The sequence below is a fragment of the Capricornis sumatraensis genome, chromosome 19, assembly GCF_032405125.1.
Source record: "Capricornis sumatraensis isolate serow.1 chromosome 19, serow.2, whole genome shotgun sequence".
In the NCBI taxonomy this organism is placed as follows: Eukaryota; Metazoa; Chordata; class Mammalia; order Artiodactyla; family Bovidae; genus Capricornis; species Capricornis sumatraensis.
The window spans coordinates 53,003,924-53,025,751 of NC_091087.1; the positions used below are offsets into that span (position 1 = coordinate 53,003,924).

Sequence of the window (21,828 nt, forward strand, 5' to 3'; positions counted from 1 at the left end):
CAGAATAAAGAACTTAATCAGAACTTAATCACAATATGGTTAAAGAACTTAATCAGTATCAGAATACCTATAAGTATAAAGGGAATGTCATCACGTATCATCTTAGTACTTGTGTATCTGAAGTTATTTCTTAAACTAAAAATGAACTTTAGTTATAATATACATGGCAAGGTAAACAATTATAAAGTAAGGCATACTTCCTTCCAGTATTTCTACGTAGGCCTCAAAGCATACTCTGGCAGAACCCAAGCAATAGTACTGTCCTGAAGAGAATTCATTTTACCTTCTGTTACTGGCTGGAGTTTAGAAGATCGTTCCGAATCAGGAGAGTGCAAAGGTTCAGGCTCTTTTAGGCTTTCCAAATGCATAAAAGGATCATAATCTACAGATGCCAAATCAGAAAGGCTTATTGGAAAATACCTCGGATTGCTAAAACACTGAGCTCCATAAACACACCCATGTAATACCTGCAAATACAGGGGAAAAAACATACCACATTTTCCTTTTCAGTGAAAATAAAGGTAAAAGGAGAAAACAACTGCTAATACAAGAACTTGACAAAATTTTTAAATATTTAAACACACCTCTTCAATCAAGGTAAAATTTTTCTTAAAAAGAATGAGCAATATTTAACTAATGATTCTCACATTCAACAAAGATTTCACTTTTCAACATTTTGCAATGAAACAAAGTCTTGTAAGAAGTACTTTTAAATTATCCACAGGTACTGTAAGATAAATCTATGTTCTTAGAAAATTGCTAGCTCTAAAACAATGAAAATGCAATACTAAGAAATGTTAATTCTTTAGGTTTCAAAAATCCTTGGTTACCAAATAAATGATAAAGCAAAGTTTACCTTATAAATGCAGTTAAGAACAGATTTTTCTATTTTATCATTTTCTGCTCCTGTAGCATGGACTGGTTGGAGCAGTGTCTTAAGAGGTAAGGCCATGATCCAGTCCAGAAGACACAGAAGTAAGGATACCACCAACTGAAACAACAAAACCCCACATCCTCAGTATAACCAGAAAACAGAACATTCAAACTTCAAATTATCTGTAAGTATAAAATATACACAGCAAATGAGCTTTCACCCATTCTCCCACTGTAAGCTTTTGTGAAGCACAAGCATAAATGAGAATGAGGAACTAGGTACAAGCCAGGTGATTTGGCACCTGTCCCTTGGGTGGCAGGCTTAAATGGTGGAGTGCTAGACGTATGGTCTAAACCCTTCTCTCCTCTGACAGAGTGTGAGTTGGGCATTTCCTCCTGATTGTATGGAGCTACGCTAGGAGTGGGGTTTATGACAAGTGCTACAGCCTTTCCTACCTATTTTTGATGTAGATATTTTCTCAGTCACTTGGATGTGTAGAGGTCACTTGATTAGTTTCTGGATTTCTCTCAGAGAGAACTGTTCCACGTGTAGCTATATTTTCCACAGGTCCAGGAGAGGAGGAAAACTCAGGAGCTCTAGGTCACTATCTTGGGACTCCCTCTCTGCCTATTCTTTAACTGTTACTCTTCAAGGTGTTATACTTTGCTAACCTATCTTACTCTTGAGCTTCTCCTTAAGTGATCACATATATTCCCAGTTTAATACAACTCATGTATTGACAATGCCAATAATTTTGTTTCCAGCCTCAAATTTACTACTTCAGTTATATAGATGGTGGTCTCTACCTGGGCATCACTGCTTACGTGCAACACACTAAAAACTGAAATTCATCTTTCTTCAAATATCCTGCCTTTTTCTTTATTCCTGATGCTAGTGATGGATGCCACTTTGTCAATATTTACCTTTATTCCTTTAGCTTTATTTCAGAACATTACAAATTCTCATAGAGATTACCATAATTAACAATTACTATATTATTCCTTTTGCACATTCTTAAGTGATCTCTCACAAATTTGGCATTCTGTTGCATATTAAAACCTTTCCAAAAAGTCACTTTCAAAAAAACAACTTTCTCAAAAGCCCAAGTTTCTTAATGTAGAATTCTGACCCCTTTCTATGTCTAATGCCTAATTCCCCAACCTTGAATCATGCATTTCATGTCCTATAATATGGAAATAATTGCCTACTGCCTTCCCATAACATTATGTCTTCCCATAACATTAAAAGATGCTTGTTCCTTGGAAGAAAAGTTATAACAAACCTAGACAGTGTATTAAAAAGCAGAGACATTACTTTGCCAACAAAGGTCTATATAGTTAAAGCTATGGTTTTTCCAGTAGTCACATATGGATGTGAGAATTGGATCATGAAGAAGGCTGAACATTGAAGAATTGATTTTTGAACTGTGATGTTGGAGAAGACTTCTGAGAGTCCCTTGGACTGCTAGGAGATCAAATCAGTCAATCCTAAAGGAAACTGACCCTGAATATTCATTGGAAGGACTGATGCTGAAGTTGAAGCTCCAATACCTTGGCCACCTGATGCAAAGAGCTGACTCATTAGAAAAGAGCCTGATGCTATGGAAGATTGAAGGCAGGAGGAGAAGGGGATGACAGAGGATGAGATGGTTGGATGGCATCACCGAATCAATGAACATGGGTTGAGTGAACTCTGGGAGATAGTAAAGGACAGGGAAGCCTGGCGTGCTGCAGTCCATGGGGTCACAAAGAGTTGGACATAACTGACTAACCACAACTGTCTTCCCATAACACACCATGACACTGTACACATGATTTTACTCATGCTATTCCCTCCACTTGGAATAACTCTTGACTCTACTTGTTTCCACTTATGTAGAAGACCCCATTCATCTTTAAGCAACTGTTCCCTTAAAACAAGTCCTCCTGCCTTGATAGTTAATTACTTCCTCCTCTACCTTGTATCATACACATTTTTCTACTTTTTACAGTAAGCACTTACTATACTGGATTGCTTCACTTGTCTCTCTAATCTTCAAAATCCAGGAGAGCAGGGACCATCTTATTTATGTCTGTTTAACTAGCTCCCAGCAGAATACCACAGACATATTTTGTGATTAATAAATGTTTAGTGAATAAAGTAGGCGGGGAACAAAAACCTGGTAGTGGAGCTTTTTTTTTTATGAATAGCTAGGCCTTTGGAAGACAAAATGATAAAGAAGGAGGTGGCTAACTAGTGACCCAGATATAGTTCACAAATTGGATCTGGAATTCTTGACCATAGGTTAAGACACTAAAATGAAGGACTCCTGTCTAAAAATGGAGTAACAGGGTCTTTTAAAGATGAGGGAGAATGTATTCATCAATCATTAGATAATACAATCAAATAAGTTTTAAACTAAGTACAAAGAGGAAGAATAAAAAATTCTTAGGTAAACTCATGAAGTTAGTGATATGGAAGACAACAGGAAAGACCAAAAAATGTTAAAAAGCATCACTGACTCAATCACTTTGCTCAAACGGACATGAATTTGAGCAAACTCTGGGAGATAGTGAAAGACAGAGTATCCTGGCGTGCTGAGTATGCGGTCGAAAAGAGTCAGACACGATGTAGCAACCAAACAACAAGCCCACACAAGAAAATAACTGAGAAGAGGTCCAGAAACATAATTATAACTGCAGAGTTCTGTAAACAATGGGCAGAATACATGAGATTTCAACACAATATGATTAAGAAATCCTAACATTGAGATTTGGAGAAGAGAATTCAAGATTGGGATGCGAAAATGAGAAGGAATAATTTTCAGAGAAAATTAACAGGATCTAGAGCAACACTGTCTGATAGAACTTTGTGCAGTGATGGAAATAGTATATATTTGCCCATGTGTCTACTGAGCACTTGAAATGTGGCTGGTACAAACAAGGAATTAAAATTTTCATGTAAATGTTCAATTTAATTTTATTTAAAGTCACACATGGTAAGCAGCTACCATTTGGGCAGCCCATATCTAGAGTCCCTATAACAAGCTATGTGCAAAAAATTAACAGACATATGAACCAACAGCAAAGTGGAACCTATAGTCTTTAGGAAAAAAGTTCAATGGAAACAGACTCATCAATAATCCAGATACTGAATTTAGCAGCTAGAACTTTAATTACATACATATGTTAAAAATCTATGAAAGAAAACAGAGATAACTGATGAAATAATGCAGAATTTCAGGAAAGACATGAAAACTATAAAGAGATATCAAATAGAAACTTTAGACTGATAAGTACAATATCTGAAATAATTAAAGGAATCTCATAATAAATTTACCGAGGTAAATACAATCTTGTAGAACATTTTGATGGCCAAAGGGTATGTCTTCTCCAAAGTGTCATACCTTTATACATTATATGAACTTTCCTCATTGGAAATTTCTTTACTTCCTATCAGTAACAGTTATATTAAAATGCATGGCTTCCTTAAGAATGAATTCCTCACAATTAATAACTTTCAAGCATAAATAAGATCATAACAACTAAAAAAAAAAATAAAATGGACAGAACCCTCCCAAATTCCTTACAAAAAGACTTTATCAAATGACCATGATTAATTTGAAATATGAACTAAAAATATAATTTAGTTATACTTAAATAATGGAAAGCTATATCTCATAATTAATGTAAGATTGTGTCCCATATAAATATATACACTTTCATGGTTTAAAAATATAAATATTTTACTAGATAATCATATTGTTAAATATAAAAACAAATTTAAATTACCCTCTTGTCCATTTCATAAGATGACGCTTCCGTACTTGGCAAAAGATGGGTAATAGTGGCTATTAGAATCTGTAAGAAATTTAAAAAAAGCTCAAAATATGTCAAACTAATACTATATCTTAAAACAAACACTAACGCTAATAAAGTGATAGAAAATATACTGTTAAAAAAAAAAGAAAAGAAAATATACTGTTGAAAGTTTAAGCCAAAATATACTGTTATGTCAAAGTAATTTTTAATAGGTCAGTTTTTCAAGTACACTATCAAACATTTACAATATTAATGTACAGAACCAAAGTTATATACGCTCTCTTAACTATAAATGGTTTTCTTATAGATTCAATTCTTGAATCAATATGTATAAATATACAAGTAATATATGTTCTGACAGAAAAATCAAAAGATACAGATAAACAAAATGACATATAAAAACCATTGGTAATTTACTACTGAAGACATCTGCTTTAATCAACAAGTTAAGAAGGAATGTATCTTAACATAATAAACTCCATATAGGACAAGCCCAAAGCTAGCAACATATCTGAAGGTAAAAAGTCAATGTCCTTTCCTCTAAAGTTGGGAATAAGACAAGGATGCTCTTAACTGTCATTTCTATTCCACACAGTATGGGAAATCCTACCACACCAATTAAGTAAGAGAAAGAAATAAAAAGCATCCAAATCTGAAAGGAAGAAATAAAATTATTTCTCTTTGTAGATGACATGATCCTATACCCAGGAAATCCTAAACATTCCACAGAAACAACCTATTAGATTAGTGCAGGATGCAAAACAACACATAAAATCCAGTTGCATTCCTATACACCAACAATAAACTATCACAAAGAGAACTTAATTTATAATACCATCAAAGTCAATAAAATGCTTAGGAATAAATTTAACCAAGGAGGTGAAAGACCTATATACTGAAAATTAGAAAACACTAGTGAATGAAACTGAAGAAGACAAATAAATGGAAAGATATTCCATGCTATAGATTGGAATAATTAACAGTTTAATTGCTCACACTACCCATAGTGATCTACAGATTCAGTGTAATACCTATCAAAATTCCAGTGGCATTTTTCTCAGAATTAGAGAGAACTATCCTAAAATATCATAAAATTTGAATAGACTTCCTCCCCCCCGCCCCACCACCACACACAAAACCAAAGAGCCAAAGCAATCTTGAGAAAAAAGAACAAAGCTTCACACTTCCTGATTTCAAGTTTTATTATAAAGCTAGAGCAATCAACAGAGAAGGCAATGGCACCCCACTCCAGTACTCTTGCCTGGAAAATCCCATGGATGGAGGAGCCTGGTAGGCTGCAGTCCATGGGGTCGCGAAGAGTCGGGCACAACTGAGGACTTCACTTTCACTTTTCACTTTCATGGATTGGAGAAGGAAATGGCAACCCACTCCAGTATTCTTGCCTGGAGAATCCCAGGGACAGAGGAGCCTAGTGGGCTGCTGTCTATGGGGTCGCAGAGTCGGACACGACTGAAGCGACTTAGCAGCAGCAGCAGAGCAATCAAAATATGGAACACGGGCATGGAACAACTGACGGGTTCAAAATTGGGAAAGGAGTACAGCAAGGCTGTATACTGTCATCCTGCTTATTTAAATTATATGCAGGGTACATCATGTGAGATTTTGGGCTGATGAGTCACAAGCTGGAATCAAGATTGATAGGAGAAATATCAACAACCTCAGATATGCATATGATACTATAATGGCCAGAAGTGAAGAGGAACTAACGAGTGTCTTGATGAAGGTGAAAGAGGAGAGTGAACAAGCTTGCTTGAAGCTCAACATTCCAAAACCTAAGATCATGGCATCTGGTCCCATCACTTCATAGCAAACAGAAGGGGAAAAAAGTAGAATCAGTGAAAGACTTTATTTTCTTGGGCTCCAAAATCACTGTGGACAGTGACCGCAGCCATGGAATTAAAAGATGCTTGTTCCTTGGAAGGAAAGCTATGACAAACCCAGGCAGCATATTATAAAGCACAGACATCACTTTGTCGACAAAAGTCCATACAATCAAAGTTATGGTTTTCCCAGTAGTCATGTACGGATGTAAGAGTTGGACCATGAAGAAGACTGAGCCCCGAAGAACTGATGCTTTTGAATTGTGGTGCTGGCAAGGATTCTTGAGAGTCCCTTGGACTGCAAGGAGATAAAACCAGTCAATCCCAAAGGAAATCAACCCTGAAAACTCACTGGAAGGACTGATGCTGAAGCTGAAGCTCCAATACTTTGGCCACCTGATGGGAAGAGCCGACTCACTGGTAAAGACCCTGATCCTGGCGAAGATTGGAGGCAGGAGGAAAAGGGGCAACAAAAGATGAGATGGTTGGATAGTATCACCTGACTCAAAGGACATGAGTCTGAGTAAACTCTGGGAGATAGTGAATGACAGGGAAGCCTGGCATGCTGCAGTCCATGGGATCGCAAAGAGTCAGACATGACTTAACAACAACAATCAAAATATGGCACTGACAGTAAGGGACTGACATAAAAACAGGCACCCAGACCAGTGCATTAGAATGAAGTCTAGACATAAACCCACACATACAATCTATTTTAGACAAGGGTGCCGAGAACACACACACATGTGGTGTTGAAAAAAACTGGGTATCCATGTGCAAAAGCATGAAACTGGACCCCTACTTTATACCACTCACAAAAATTAACTTGAAATGGATCAAAGCCTCAATACAAAGGCTTGAAACCTTAAAACTCCTAGAAGAAAACATAGGAAAAAGGCTCCGTGACATGGGTCTTGGTAGTAATTTTTTGGAAATCATACCTAAAGCACAAGCAACAACAACAAAAAAAGACAAGTGGGACTATATAAACTAAAAGCTTCTGCACAGAGAAAGAAACCATCAATAAAGTGAAAAGACAACTTACAGAATGGAAAAAATATTTGCAAACCATATATCTGTAAGGGGTTAATATCTAAAATATACAAGGAACTTCTACACCCAACAGCCAAACAAATTATCTGAATCTATAAAAGGGCAAAGATTCTGAGTAGACATTCTGCCAATGACACACAATTGGCCAACAAGAACATGGTAAAGTACTCAACATCAGTAATCATCAGGAAATTGCAAATCAAAATCACAATGAAGTATCACCTCATATTTGTTAGGATGGCTATTTTTAAAAAGACAAGAGATAATGTTGGTGAGAATGTGGAGAAAAGGGAACCCTTATGTACTCTTAGTGGGAATGGAAACTGGTACAGTCATTATAAAAAATAGTATGGAGGTTCCTCATAAAATTAAAAATGTAAATACCATATATACTACTTCTGGGTATACATATGAAGGAAATAAAATCAGTATCTCAAAGGGATATAGGCACACTCATGTTCACTGCAGTATTATTCAAAATAGCCAAGATATGGAACAGCCCACATGTCTTTTGACAGAAAAATGGATACAGAAATTGTGGTGTACATACATACACTATTGAATATTATTAAATCATAGGAAAGAAAATCCTGCCATTTGTGAGAACATGAAAAAACTTGCAGGGTATTATGCTAAATGAAATAAGCCAGAGAAAGATAATATTGTATGGTATCACTTACATGTGGAATCTAAAAAAAGCTAATTTTGTAGAAACAGAATAGTATAGTGGTTGCCAGGGGCTGAGGTCTAGTGAACTGGGGAGATGGAGGTCAAAGGGTACTAATTTTCAGTTAAAAGAATAATAAATTTTAAGGATTTATCGTATAGTACAATAAATACAGTTAATCATACAATACTATCTTAAAGTTGCTAAGAGTAGACCTGAAGCATTCTCACCATAAAAAAATTAACAATGTGTAATAATCAATATGTTAATTACCTTGATCTTGGTAACCGTTCTACAATATCACTGCTTTATACATTTAAAATATATTTATTAATTATTCCCCAATGAAGTGAAGGAAAAATAATTTACTCTTGTCTTCCTGGATACTGTGGTATATATACTTGCAAATATATGACTTTTAAAAGAAATTTTATAATGCAGCTTTTAAAATTAACATATATTGTACACTGAACATTGTATGAACAAAATTGATGAAGTATGAAATAGAAGACCTTATTAAAGCAAAATATTAATATAATTTTATCATTTACCCTGAAAATTTCTTGATCTTATTCAATTTTTTAATGTGTATGTTAAAAATGTATTGAGGTGAACTTATTGTATTTTTATTGCATGCTATTTTTATAAATGAGTGCTTCAAGTAAAAAAATTCCTCTAAAGGTAATTTACACTGTAAAAGGTTTTACTCACTAATTGAATGAATCTAGTATATCATATTAATACTTAATAATGGTAATAGAACTGGGATTCTATTCCTAACCATGCAAGTAGGTAGCCATTAGGGAATTCCGCTACCATTTTAGTATTTCATTTCTTCATTCAATTAGAGGTGAAGTATAACTATTTATCTGTAGCCATTGGCCACCATAATTTATAGTGAGGCAATCTGCAAAAACTCTACGCAGCTAAGAATTAGATAAGTATTAAAATAAATAAACTGAGAAAGAAAATATAAGAAAGCATTTGGAGGATTTCAAATGAGAAAAAAAAATCTGCTTAAAGAATACCTTAACTTTCAACAGAATAACCAATCTTAAAGAGTAAAATTTTGAAGTTTTAAAATTTCAAATGCTTTAATACATATATATATATATATGAACATTCACATTTACACCCCGTTATCAAGTCATACATGATTATGATAGTAGCTGCAGCCAACACACTTTTTAAAATTTATGTCCCATCACTTCTATGGCAAAATGTATCAGTGTTTTATATATATTTTCTCATTTAGTTTTCAGAGCAACTCTGTGAGGTAGTTATTTTTATCCCAAATGCAAACATAAAGAAAGTCAGAGTTTAGAGGACTGAGTTCATAGTTACAAACGTAGTAAATGGCAGAGTCGTGGGTTAATTAATCCAGGTCTAACCTTCAAACCCAATCTCTGAACCATAATACTGTATTTTTTTTCATAATACTGTATTAAACTCAACAGATATTTAAGAGATTCTATATGAAAGTCATCCTATGCATAAAAAATAATAAAGAAAAACTGTCACCGTCTTAAAGAGGCTTAGATGTTTTTACACAAATATATTTAGTGCTACAATAGGGCCTTGGTGACATGGTTGACTGGCAAAAGCTTGGACTTAAAATTTAACAGACTTGGGTTTGAACTGTTTCTACCCTGGTTTAGCTTATGACTTTATATAGTTACTATATCCTCAGTTCTCTCATCTTATATAAAGGGAGAAGAGGAGGAAGAGATAACATAACAGTCTGCTTCAAATGACCTTTTATGAATTAAATGAGGTTAACATATGAAAAGGTGACTAGCATAATGACTGATACATAGTAAGTGCTTAATAAATAATACTGTCTTTCCTAAAAATGTTATAAGAGCATGAAGATAAGAAAGATAAATTCTGGTTGGAAAGAATAAGTAAGGATTCTTGTTTTTTGAGGAGATGGCGTTTAAACCAATCACTGAAAGATGAGGTGGGCAGAGAAAGAAGAGCATTTTAGGTAAGAAGATGAGTAAAGGGTATGTTTAGGGGATAATAGCTGACTCAGGTGCCTAGACTACAAGGTATTTCATCAAAGGAATCTGTACATGATTCTGAAAAGATGGTATGGGTTCTCATCTGGAGGCTTCCAAGTAAATCACAAATAGAGTTTGGGTCTTATAGGTAAAAGAAAGTCACTTGGAGACTTTAGTTTCATTGTTTTCTTTCTCCTTCAGGATAGTGACATAAGTCATGTCAATATGAATGATGACTTGGAAGGGATGACCTCAGAAGCCAGGAGACCAGTTTAAAAGGCTATTATAGTATCTTATGTTACAGAAAGCACAGAACACACAGAATTTAAAAAAAAAGAAAGAAATAAAACACTTTATAAATGACTGGCAGAAGAGGAAAGGGAAGGAATGAACCAAAATAATGTTCTGATTTTGGTAACTGAAGGGATGGTATGTTTTCTAACCTAAAACAGGGAATGATACTGAATATACATTATAAAGACAATAGCAATAATAAATTTGCACATAGCATTTAAAACCAACTACATAATCTCTTAATATATTAAGGTAACATAATATAGAAAAGGACTACCATGAATTATGGTATTTCAAATATGTACCCTGAGTGGCCACTATTTAGCTATGTAAAATTTAAAGAAAACTATTAAATAATTTTATATTTCAAGGTATCCAAATGTAAGAATCCTTAACAAGTCATAATAAACAAATGAGAAATTACTTACTTGAATAATTTTCAAGGGAGAATCAGGCTGGTAAATCTGAAGTCTAGGTACATAATGAACCAGCATGTGAAGCATGTTACAAGCTACATGGGCTACTGTTTTATTAGTAAACTGTAGTAATAAGAAAAAAAAAAACAAAAAAGAAATATGATAAAAAATTTCTTCTTGGTATTATTTATCTATGTGCTAGTTGTTGAAAAAATTTTAGTTGTATATACATGTTTATTTTTGTCATTCTATATTTATATTAATATTGGAAAGATAAATAAAACCTGCAAAATTAAAAAAATCATACACTCCAAATATATAATTAACTTTATTTTTTCTTTGTAATGTTTGTCCTCATTAAAGTGTTTATTTCATTTCTAGAATGGCCTCTAAACTGCTCATCTTGTTATCCCATTTTTCCCCACTCTAATCTACTGTATAAGATACTTGCAAATTGTCTTCTGAACTGTGCTTAACAATCTTAGATGACTCCCCACTGGTATAAAGCCAAACTTCTATGCTTATCTCTCTATGACCAAATCTCACCCGCTCTTTAAGCCGTGACTAGATGTGTCCGCTTTCTAAAGTCTTCTCTGATACCTATGTCAAAGTAACCTCTGCTTTCTCTGAACTGAATCAGCAGCTTACACACACCATTCATTTGGTTCTCTCAGCTTTTCAGGTTTTATTACTCTTATTTTGATATTTTTCAGCCATCATATTATTAATCTCTTCAATCTAGTATTTACATTTCTTTTTTATTCTGTATTTCTCCTCTGCCTAGCAAAGCACCTCAAACATAGTATATACTCAGAAATACCTGTCAAGTATTTTTGTATTTTGTGTGTTTAGAGTTCTATATAGATATTGTATTACAAATCACACAACAAAAAAATATCACTAATCTCTTTACTAATAAAAATATACATTGTTCATTCAGACTCCAAATAATCAGGTTATTAATTCTGAACAAATCTGATTCTGGTCATAAACAGGGCATTTAACTTGAATGATAAAGCCAAAAAGTGGAACAGCTTAAGAATTCAGGAGGTAATAAAGATCAAAGAGTAGGTTACAAAAATATTGATTAAGAAACGGTAAACAGCCCTACATATGTTGTTAAATGACTGGTTTCCTTTATAGCAGTCATCCATATGTATCTTAGGGACAAAGCCAAATATATAAAAAGCTGAGATAACATAGGCCATCACTAAGATACCCTAAATTCAAGAGCAGAACTACTAAGGAAAACATCAGAATCAAGGAAATAATGTAATGCACAAGATAAAATTAAGATTTGGGGAAAAATAATAATGCATTCTATACTATCTTAATATTCTAAATATTTACTTACTCTTACCTTTAAGGAAACACAAATTACATTCAGAGCTTCCTTAATTTGAGGATGATGAGACTCATGGACGAGTTCTTCACAAATCCAAATACCTAAACTGCAAAGTGCTACACATCTGCAAAAAGGCAACCAGTAATGACACAAATAAAAGCGGATGTGCCTGTAAATGAAATGAAACCACAACCACAACCACAACCAAAATATTCCCAACCAACCAACCTAGAGTGAAAATGCACAATTTAGGTGAATTAATCAATGTTACTGTTAATCAATTCATTACTGTTCATTAATCAATTTGTTACCTAGGAAAATAAAGTGGGAGAAAAGCATATTCCCCAAACTCTAAGCCTTAATTTTTAAGTTTATTTTATATTGGATAGTTGATTTACAATGCTGTGTTAGCTTCAGGTGTACAGCCAAGTGATTCAGATATACATATATCCATCCTTTTTCAGGCTCTTTTCCCATATAGATTATTACAGACTATTACAGACTACTGAGTAGAGTTTCCTGTTCTAAGCCTTATTTTCAACTACAATTTACTACCAAGATCATAGGTGGGGATAAAGACACAGGATCTTTCTGTCAAACCCATACTGACAAACTGATATCATCAATTTCCCAAACAAATATGGAACTTGCTTTCAAAAAGGAAACTGTAATTTTATTGACTGGTAGCAGTAATAAGATATTTTTTCTTTCATATCTTTTAAATTTAACATAACTAGCTATGAATTCTCTTTAAAACAAACTGAGAACACAAAACTTATACACTTTATAAAGGAATTCCAACAGAAACAGAACTTGGAGAATTTTCGTTTTGTTTTCTAATGTGAAGAGTTATGTCAAGTCTTAAGAAAGTCTGACTTACCGTGCAGGACCAGAGGGCTCATCTCTTGCAGAGCTTAACACAGTTTTGATTATAAGTTCCTAAAATGAAGGAGAAACAGTAGCAATGACTAAGATTTCATTCATTTATTCAGCAAGTATTTATTAAATAGCCACTATGGGCCTAGGCACTAGGGATACAACAGAGAAATATAAGAGACATTTTTGTTCTCATGTACATAACTTTAATATATTCCAATGTTATTCATAAAATTAGCTACATAAATAAAACAACAGTATGGTCTGAATGTTTGTGCTCTCCTTGCAAATTCATACATTGAAATCCCAACCCCTGAAGATGATGGTATTAGGAGGTACTTAGACCACCAGGGTGGAACCTTTATAGATGGGATTAATACTCTTCTAAGAGAGACTCCCCCAGAGTTCCCTAAGCACTTCTTACTCTGTGAGGAAATAGCAAGAAGGTACAAGCTAAGAACCAGGAAGAGGGCCTTCACCACAATGTGACTATGCTAGAGCCTTGATTTGGGGCTCAGCCTTCAGAACTGTGAGAGATTAATTTCGGTCACTTATAAGCTACCCATTCTGTAGTATTTTGTTATAGCAGACAAATATTTTTGGAAATTTATCACCAAATGTATATGTTCAAAAACTTTTTCCTGATTTTGTTCAGTCACTAAGTCGTGTCCAACTCTTTGTGACCCCATAAGCTGCAGCACGCCAGGCTTCCCTGTCCTTCACTATCTGCCAGTTTGCTCAAATTCATGTCCATTAAGTGATACTATCTAATCATCTCCTTTTGCCTTCAATCTTTCCCAGCCTCAGGGTCTTTTCCAAAGAGTCAACTTCTTTGCATCATAGGGCCAAGTACTAGAGCTTCAACTTCAGCATTAGTCCTTCCAATGAATATTCAGGGTTGATTTCCTTTAGGATTGACCAGTTTAATTTCTTTGCAGTCCAAAGGACTCTCAAGAGTCTTAATAGCATCACAACTCCAAAGCATCAATTCTTCAGCACTCAGCTTTCTTTATGGTTCAACTCTCACAACTGTACACAACTACTGGAAAAACCATAACTCTGACTATATGGCCTTTGTTGGCAAAGTGATGTCTTTGCTTTTTAATACACTGTTTAGGTTTGTCACAGCTTTCCTTCCAAGGAGCGTTTTTTAATTTTATGGCTGCCGTCACCATCCAAAGTGCTTCTGGAGCCTAGGAAAATAAAATCTGTTACTGCTTCCACTTTTCCCCTTCTATTCGCTATAAAGTGATGGGACTGGATGACATGACCTTGGTTTTTTGAATGTTGTGTTTTAAGCCAGCTTTTTTTCCTGATTAGAAAAGCAATAATATGTTCACTATAAAGATAGTTAAAGCAGATTTAATAGCTAAAAGGTATGAACATCTTTTTAAACTTTTCAAAACTCTGAGAATTATCATTTAAAAGTAAGCTGCTTTAAAAATTATAAACCATGACAATGTGTGAATTTGGGGAGAAGGGCCAGTTAATGTGTTTTTTAAATATTCAATTAGAGGTTTTCAATGGCTAAGTCAAATATCTTTCTTGGTAAATGTCACACTGCACTTCAAAATATTTCCAATTATCTTTTGATTTTGATTTCTAACATAATTCTACAGTGATAAGAGGACAGATTCTGTATGATTTCAATACCATTAGGCCATGAAATTTTTTTATATTGTTTTATGTCCCTGGATATGTGCCAGTGTCTCCTGGCTTGTAGTCTATAGAAACTAGAATAGAATTTGTATTTCATTCACTAAAGATTTATCGGATATACAGATTGTAAGGTCCTTAAGAGGAGTGAACTTCTACTTACCTTTGTGAATTTAGCATCTAGCCCAATGGCTAGGAATTAACAGGTAGGTGGAAGTTACCTACCTATTTGTTTAAACCCTAGAGCTTTCTATGTAAGCTCTTTCCTCTCTGCCCATGGAATTCTCCAGGCAAGAATACTGGAGTGAATAGCCATTCCCTTCTCCAGGGGATCTTCCTGACCCAGGAATCAAACCAGGTCTCCTGCATTGCAGGTGGATTCTTTACCATCTGAGCCACCATGGAAGCCCCTCTATGCAATAGTGTTATTATTATTATTTTTTAAATCACTTCAGCCATTACTTCCTATACAATGGCCAACAAAGTAGAAGGCCACTCAGTTCATGCAAATCACATATAGTAGGCTAAGCTAAGCTCAAACAAACTCAAAACTGCCTAAGAACACAGAAGCTCTTAACTTATTTTTGATTTTCAGAATCTTCTGAAAGTAGAAGAAACCAAAGCCATTACATCCCTAAAGAGTAAAGGTCAATTTGTATAATTTCAATCAAGTATTACTGCAAATTCACATCAGCCCCTACGATTTTATGTTTCAGTGAAATTCACTTGTCTAAAAAATGTCTGAGTATGGTAAGCCTGAGGATGTAGCAGTAATTAAGACCTTGGTGTTTATTTGTCTAAAGTATAGATCAGACACTGAAAAATAACAAGTGTGATAAAGAAAAATAAAGGTGGTACAGAAAGTATATGCAATACTTCAGACAAAAATCTGTCTTAAAATTTTTTTCAGAGAAAGCACATGTGTTTTAAAAAAGTCATCAGCATGACTCTCAAGGAGACAGAATGCGACTGTCTTGTCCCTTCTTTATTCTCTTTTTCCTTTTAATTCTAGGGCCAACTCAGCTCACAGAGACCATTCGGCAATCACTATAACAAGCGCAACTTCTTAGGACTGTTAAACCCACAGGAATTTATAGTAGGTAAGAGAGTTTTATTATCTGGGTAAGCAATTGCATGGTCACTTCAATTTTGTACCATCTCTTGTTTAAGCCTGTTAATACTTCAGGTACATGGGATCCCCACCCCAATTCCACACTTTCCTAGAACAGGAAAGAATGTTCCTTTACATTGTTTGATTCATCACCTTGGCAAACTAGAAGGAGAGAGTCAAATATGCAGGCCGAGTACCATCAATCTTAGAAGCCTTATATTAGCAGCATCAAATCTGACTCAGGATTTCAATAAATGTTCAGTGAGTGAATGAATGAATCCTAAGATAATGGCATATAAGTGGGTTTAATAGTGAGAAAATGTTTCCAGAGTAGTTACAAATAAAAAAGGCTATGCTCCTAATGAACATTCCAGCTTTTGTGTCTGAGGGGTACAGCTGGCTAATGTTCTTTAACAACTATATGGCTTTCTAGAGGAAAATAAAGAATACAAATTTTCCCAAATATACTGCTATGATTATAAATTAGTCTCTGACTTCTTACCTTAACATCTGTAAACTGAGACACAGCAATATCAGGGATGTTGGGATGGAGAGCAGGCAGTTCACAATACAAGTTGGGAAAGCAAACCAAAGATCCCAGAAGAACTTGTGCTTCCACTCTTGGTGCCTATGTATCACATTTTAAAAATCTTTAACTTATCAGAAAAATTACTTTATTACCTAACCAGATTATACAGCGAAGTCAGAGTACAAGACAAAATTCAAAAAGGAAAGGGGAACACAAAAAGAGTAGGTTTTCACCTGTACTTTCCACATAAACTACTGTTGTTCTCAATAAACGCAATGAACAAACAGAGCTTTCCTTAAGAGCAGCTAAAAAGCAGAAATGTGGCTGCAGCTAATGTGTATGTAGACAGGAATACAGTTTTAGTTAACAGCATAAAATTACCCTAATTTCGAGGAAAAATATCCTTTCATTTTAAAGGCAACTTACGCATTGTAATAGATTGTTCTAATGAGTAGAAGACTCAATGTCTCTATATTACATCTGTAATAACCTAAGGATGAATAAAGTAACTAGGAATGAAAATGTTCACTGTATCTTCAAGAAACAGGCACTAGTCTAGATGAGTTTTATGGTATTATGTACATGATAAAAACACTACCTATACTACTTAATAAAAACAAAATTAAAAATTATGCTTGGACTGAAGATGAAGGTAACTTTTCATCCTTTCTCTTTAGCTATATTAAGCCATTTCTTAAGTATCAGCACTGAATGTTTATTTTTCTTCTTCTGCCTTCTTGCATGCCCACGAACCATCAACATCCACCTACTGATACAATGCATTACTTAACTTACTAAAATACCTACACATTGATGTATGTTTAAGCACACCTAACAAAAATGCTAAAACAAATCTATTAGAAATATAAAACATCTTCTATATACATAAAACAAGAATCTATCCCCAAAAGGGCTTCCTTATGTTAATAAGCGCTGTAACAGAAGTGATGGAGTATTCTAATTTTCAACAAAATAACTCATTTCATATTTAAAACATAATCTAGATTTACAGATACAAGGCCAGAGGCATAATGGAACATGGTAGGCTCACAACCAGTATCTCAATTAAAAATCAATTATACTACAAAAGTAAAAAAAAAAAAAAAAAACTAGATTAGTTACGGGTTTTCTTTAAAGCTGGACAATGAAATTGGGAATACTTGTTCAGGTATGTGGGGCATAAGGGAAGGCATAACTAGAATGCAACTGTAATTAAGAAAGGCAACACCTAATCAAATTACTCCGTAATCTATCTAGGGATGGGGGAATTAACAAAAGGAAGATGATATGTGTGCGATCTAAAATGAGGCTCAATTCTAATTAAATTATATATTTTCCTGAACATTAACTTGTCCTATTTTATCAACAATGGCTCTTCCTTTGTTGCTTTGTTAGCTGCATCTTGGTTAACTGCTGTTTGTTATATTATGAAGGATAGGAAATAAAAACTTACATTGAGAAAAGCTGAAGAAGCCACTCTACCAGCTGCTACAATAAAATCCATAATAAGCATTGTTGCACCAGGCAAACCAAGTGAGAAAAATTGAGGTGAGCAGTGCTTGATGATTGTATTGACAATATCCTTAGGAATAAAGAAAGGAGGAGAAAAAAAAACCACAAATGTAATTCTGGGTATCAGCTAATCAATATCCTTAAATATAGATAAGATATGAAATAATAAAACAAGTAATAACTATAAGTGCTTGCATAATAGGAAAGACTAGTTTTAATTTTTCCAAATAATCCATGCTTAGTACTATATTTTGTTAAAGTAAACTTAAAACACTTTTTTTTTTTTTAACTGATTATCAACCCTGGAGAGTCAGTCAGAAGGCTCTTCACTTCACAGGGTTAAAAATCTAAGGCCCATGTGTTGTAAAACTTAATTGCAGAGTAGTTCCTCCTGCCTCCTACTTGCTCTCATGAGATCACTTTGATGTCTGAAGCTGCATGGCTTGCTATGTGGCAACTTGGAAAATTCTTTTTTAGAAAAACTGAAGCCCTTTGATGATAGACATCTAGCCTCAAAAATCTAGACTTAGGCATTCTTAAGGGAATATTCTTAACTTGGTTATTCATTCATTTTGCCTTTGGAATTTACCATGAAGTGCACCAGGTTGTATTACTCAATCCAATTTACCTTAAATGAAGCTCTTTATCCATAATTAAGAGTGCAAGATAAAACACTGTAATTATTTCAAAGTAACACAAGAAGTTTTTTCACTTTTCAGAAAGATATATCATCTTTCATATTAATTTAATGCTCCTTAAATGAACTGCAAGTGATGTACTGAGTCTTAGAACAGGAAAAAAAAACTTCTGATCACTGCATGGTTTTCACTAGCTGAGCAAATCCTAAGTCTTAAGTGCCAGCTATGGGCGTGCTTCATCACTCAATCATGTCCGACTCTTTGTAATCCCATGGACTGCAGCCCGCCAGGCTCCTCTGTCCATGAGATTCCTCAAGCAACAATGATGGAGTGAGTTGCCACTTCCTTCTCTAGGGGATCTTCTTACCTAGGGGTCAAATTCGTCATCTCCTGTGTCTCCTGCATTGCAGGTGGATTCCTTATCCGTTGAGCTATCGGGGAAGCCCTAAGCATGCAGGTGTATGCGCTTAGTCGTATGTTAGGACATTAAAGGAAAATGCTCTCAATGTAAGCAAAGGATGGTTCTTCAAAAACAAACTAGTTGGTGTAACACTAGAAGAAACATGCACTTAATAATCAAAAAAGATCTTCACGACCCAGATAATCATGATGATGTGATCACTAATCTAGAGCCAGACATCTTGGAAAGTGAAGTCAAGTGGGCCTTAGAAAGCATCACTACGAACAAAGCTAATGGAGGTGATGGAATTCCAGTTGAGCTATTTCAAATCCTGAAAGATGATGCTGTGAAAGTGCTGCACTCAATATGCCAGCATATTTGGAAAACTCAGCAGCGGCCACAGGACTGGAAAAGGTCAGTTTTCATTCCAATCCCAAAGAAAGGCAATGCCAAAGAATGCTCAAACTACCACACAATTGCACTCATCTCACATGCTAGTAAAGTAATGCTCAAAATTCTCCAAGCCAGGCTTCAGCAATACGTGAACCGTGAACTCCCTGATGTTCAAGCTGGTTTTAGAAAAGGCAGAGGAACCAGAGATCAAATTGCCAACATCCACTGGATCATGGAAAAAGCAAGAGAGTTCCAGAAAAACATCTATTTCTGCTTTATTGACTATGCCAAAGCCTTTGACTGTGTGGATCACAATAAGCTGTGGAAAATTCTGAAAGAGATAGGAATACCAGACCACCTAACCTGCCTCTTGAGAAATCTGTATGCAAGTCAGGAAGCAACAGTTAGAACTGGACATGGAACAACAGACTGGTTCTAAATAGAAAAAGGAGTACGTCAAGGCTGTATATTGTCACCCTGCCTATTTAACTTTTATGCAGAGTACATCATGAGAAACGCTGGACTGGAAGAAACACAAGCTGGAATCAAGATTGAGAAATATCAATAACCTCAGATATGTAGATGACACCACCCTTATGGCAGAAAGTGAAGAGGAGCTAAAAAGCCTCTTGATGAAAGTGAAAAAGGAGAGCGAAAAAGTTGGCTTAAAGCTCAACATTCAGAAAACGAAGATCATGGCATCTGGTCCCATCACTTCATGGGAAATAGATGGGGAAACAGTGGAAACAGTGTCAGAGTTTATTTTTCTGGGCTCCAAAATCACTGCAGATGGTGACTGCAGCCATGAAATTATAAGACGCTTACTCCTTGGAAGGAAAGTTATGACCAACCTAGATAGTATATTCAAAAGCAGAGACATTACTTTGCCGACTAAGGTCTGGCTAGTCAAGGCTATGGTTTTTCCTGTGGTCATGTATGGATGTGAGAGTTGGACTGTGAAGAAGGCTGAGCACCGAAGAATTGATGCTTTTGAACTGTGGTGTTGGAGAAGACTCTTGAGAGTCCCTTGGACTGCAAGGAGATCCAACCAGTCCATTCTGAAGGAGATCAGCCCTGGGATTTCTTTGGAAGGAATGATGCTAAAGCTGAAACTCCAGTACTTTGGCCACCTCATGCGAAGAGCTGACTCATTGGAAAAGACTCTGATGCTGGGAGAGATCGTGGGCAGGAGGATAAGGGGACGACTGAGGATGAGATGGCTGGATGGCTCACGGACTCGATGGACGTGAGTCTGAATGAACTCCGGGAGATGGTGATGAACAGGGAGGCCTGGCGTGCTGCGATTCATGGGGTCGCAAAGAGTCGGACACGACTGAGCGACTGAACTGAATAATCAAGTTAATCTCTCAATTACAATTGCTTGTTTTGAAACCATTTTTCAGGATAAATGATGTTATAAATAGGAGAAATCTGTAAATAAATTACTCATATAAAGGAATGCTTTTTAATTCTACACCGTGAAAGTCAAGAGTAAATAGATTCAAGAATCAAAGATAAAGTCATAAAGTAATTTCTTAGAAAGTACATATATTTACCTGATCAATATGAAGCAATCCACAATGCATTATGTTGTAGAAATGTGTTAGAAAATCTCTATTTGGAGAAACATCTTGTCTTCTTTTCATTGTATTACAAATAAGTTTATAGGCATGTAATTTACCTTGTTTATATTTATCAGTTAACATGGTTGCCTACAATTAAAAGATGTTGTTTTCAATACTCAAAACCAAATACTATTTGTTAAGTAACTGAAGCAACTGAATACAACAAGCAATATATTCGTTTTTATTTATTCCTGTGTTGGCCCATTTTCTTCATTGAAACAAATATCAGAATTACTAGAATTATCTTTATTACTAAAATTATACAACGTAGGCGTGAATAACTACCCACTGTTTCACTTAGGGAAATGCACCAAACATATCAAATAATACCTAAAAGGATCAGTTCCTTAAAAGTACACAGCATACTCTGTAACAGAAAACTGAGGTTTACATTTCATTTAAATATAATAACATAATTTTCTATATTCATTTTTATTTCAGTAATAAAATTGATGCATCCTAAATAATAATTTTGCTAGGCCCACTCCTCTGTATATAACCCCTAATGGTTAGTTAAAAACTAAGTGCTTTATAGGGAACTATATGCAATATCCTGTGATAAACTGTAATGGAAAACTACATGAAAAAGAATGTGTCACACACATAATTGAATCACTTTCCTATACAGTAGAAATTAACACAACATTGTAAATCAACTATACTTCAATGAAACAAATTTTTAAAATGCAAAACACAAAACAAAATTAAGTGCTCTAGAAGACCACACAACAGTCTTTCCTCTCTCAAATGTTTGAGACTACATACTTATTTACTAAATGCAATTTTTAAGTTAAT

The 21,828-nt window shown here is 34.9% G+C and overlaps 1 protein-coding gene across 4 annotated transcripts in view; it reads right to left on the reverse strand.

The window, feature by feature from the left end:
• RALGAPA1 (Ral GTPase activating protein catalytic subunit alpha 1) overlaps positions 1–21,828 on the reverse strand; it is a 199,743-nt gene that overhangs the window by 71,041 nt on the left and 106,874 nt on the right. For all 4 annotated transcript variants that reach the window (XM_068991191.1, XM_068991192.1, XM_068991190.1 and 1 more), the window contains 9 exons: positions 20,965–21,120; positions 17,919–18,047; positions 16,439–16,564; positions 13,174–13,232; positions 12,309–12,417; positions 10,961–11,071; positions 4,645–4,713; positions 857–991; positions 284–467 (listed from right to left, as the gene is read on the reverse strand). In XM_068991191.1, coding sequence (XP_068847292.1) covers positions 284–467; positions 857–991; positions 4,645–4,713; positions 10,961–11,071; positions 12,309–12,417; positions 13,174–13,232; positions 16,439–16,564; positions 17,919–18,047; positions 20,965–21,120 — 1,078 coding nt within the window. The remainder of the gene's footprint in view (positions 1–283; positions 468–856; positions 992–4,644; positions 4,714–10,960; positions 11,072–12,308; positions 12,418–13,173; positions 13,233–16,438; positions 16,565–17,918; positions 18,048–20,964; positions 21,121–21,828) is intronic.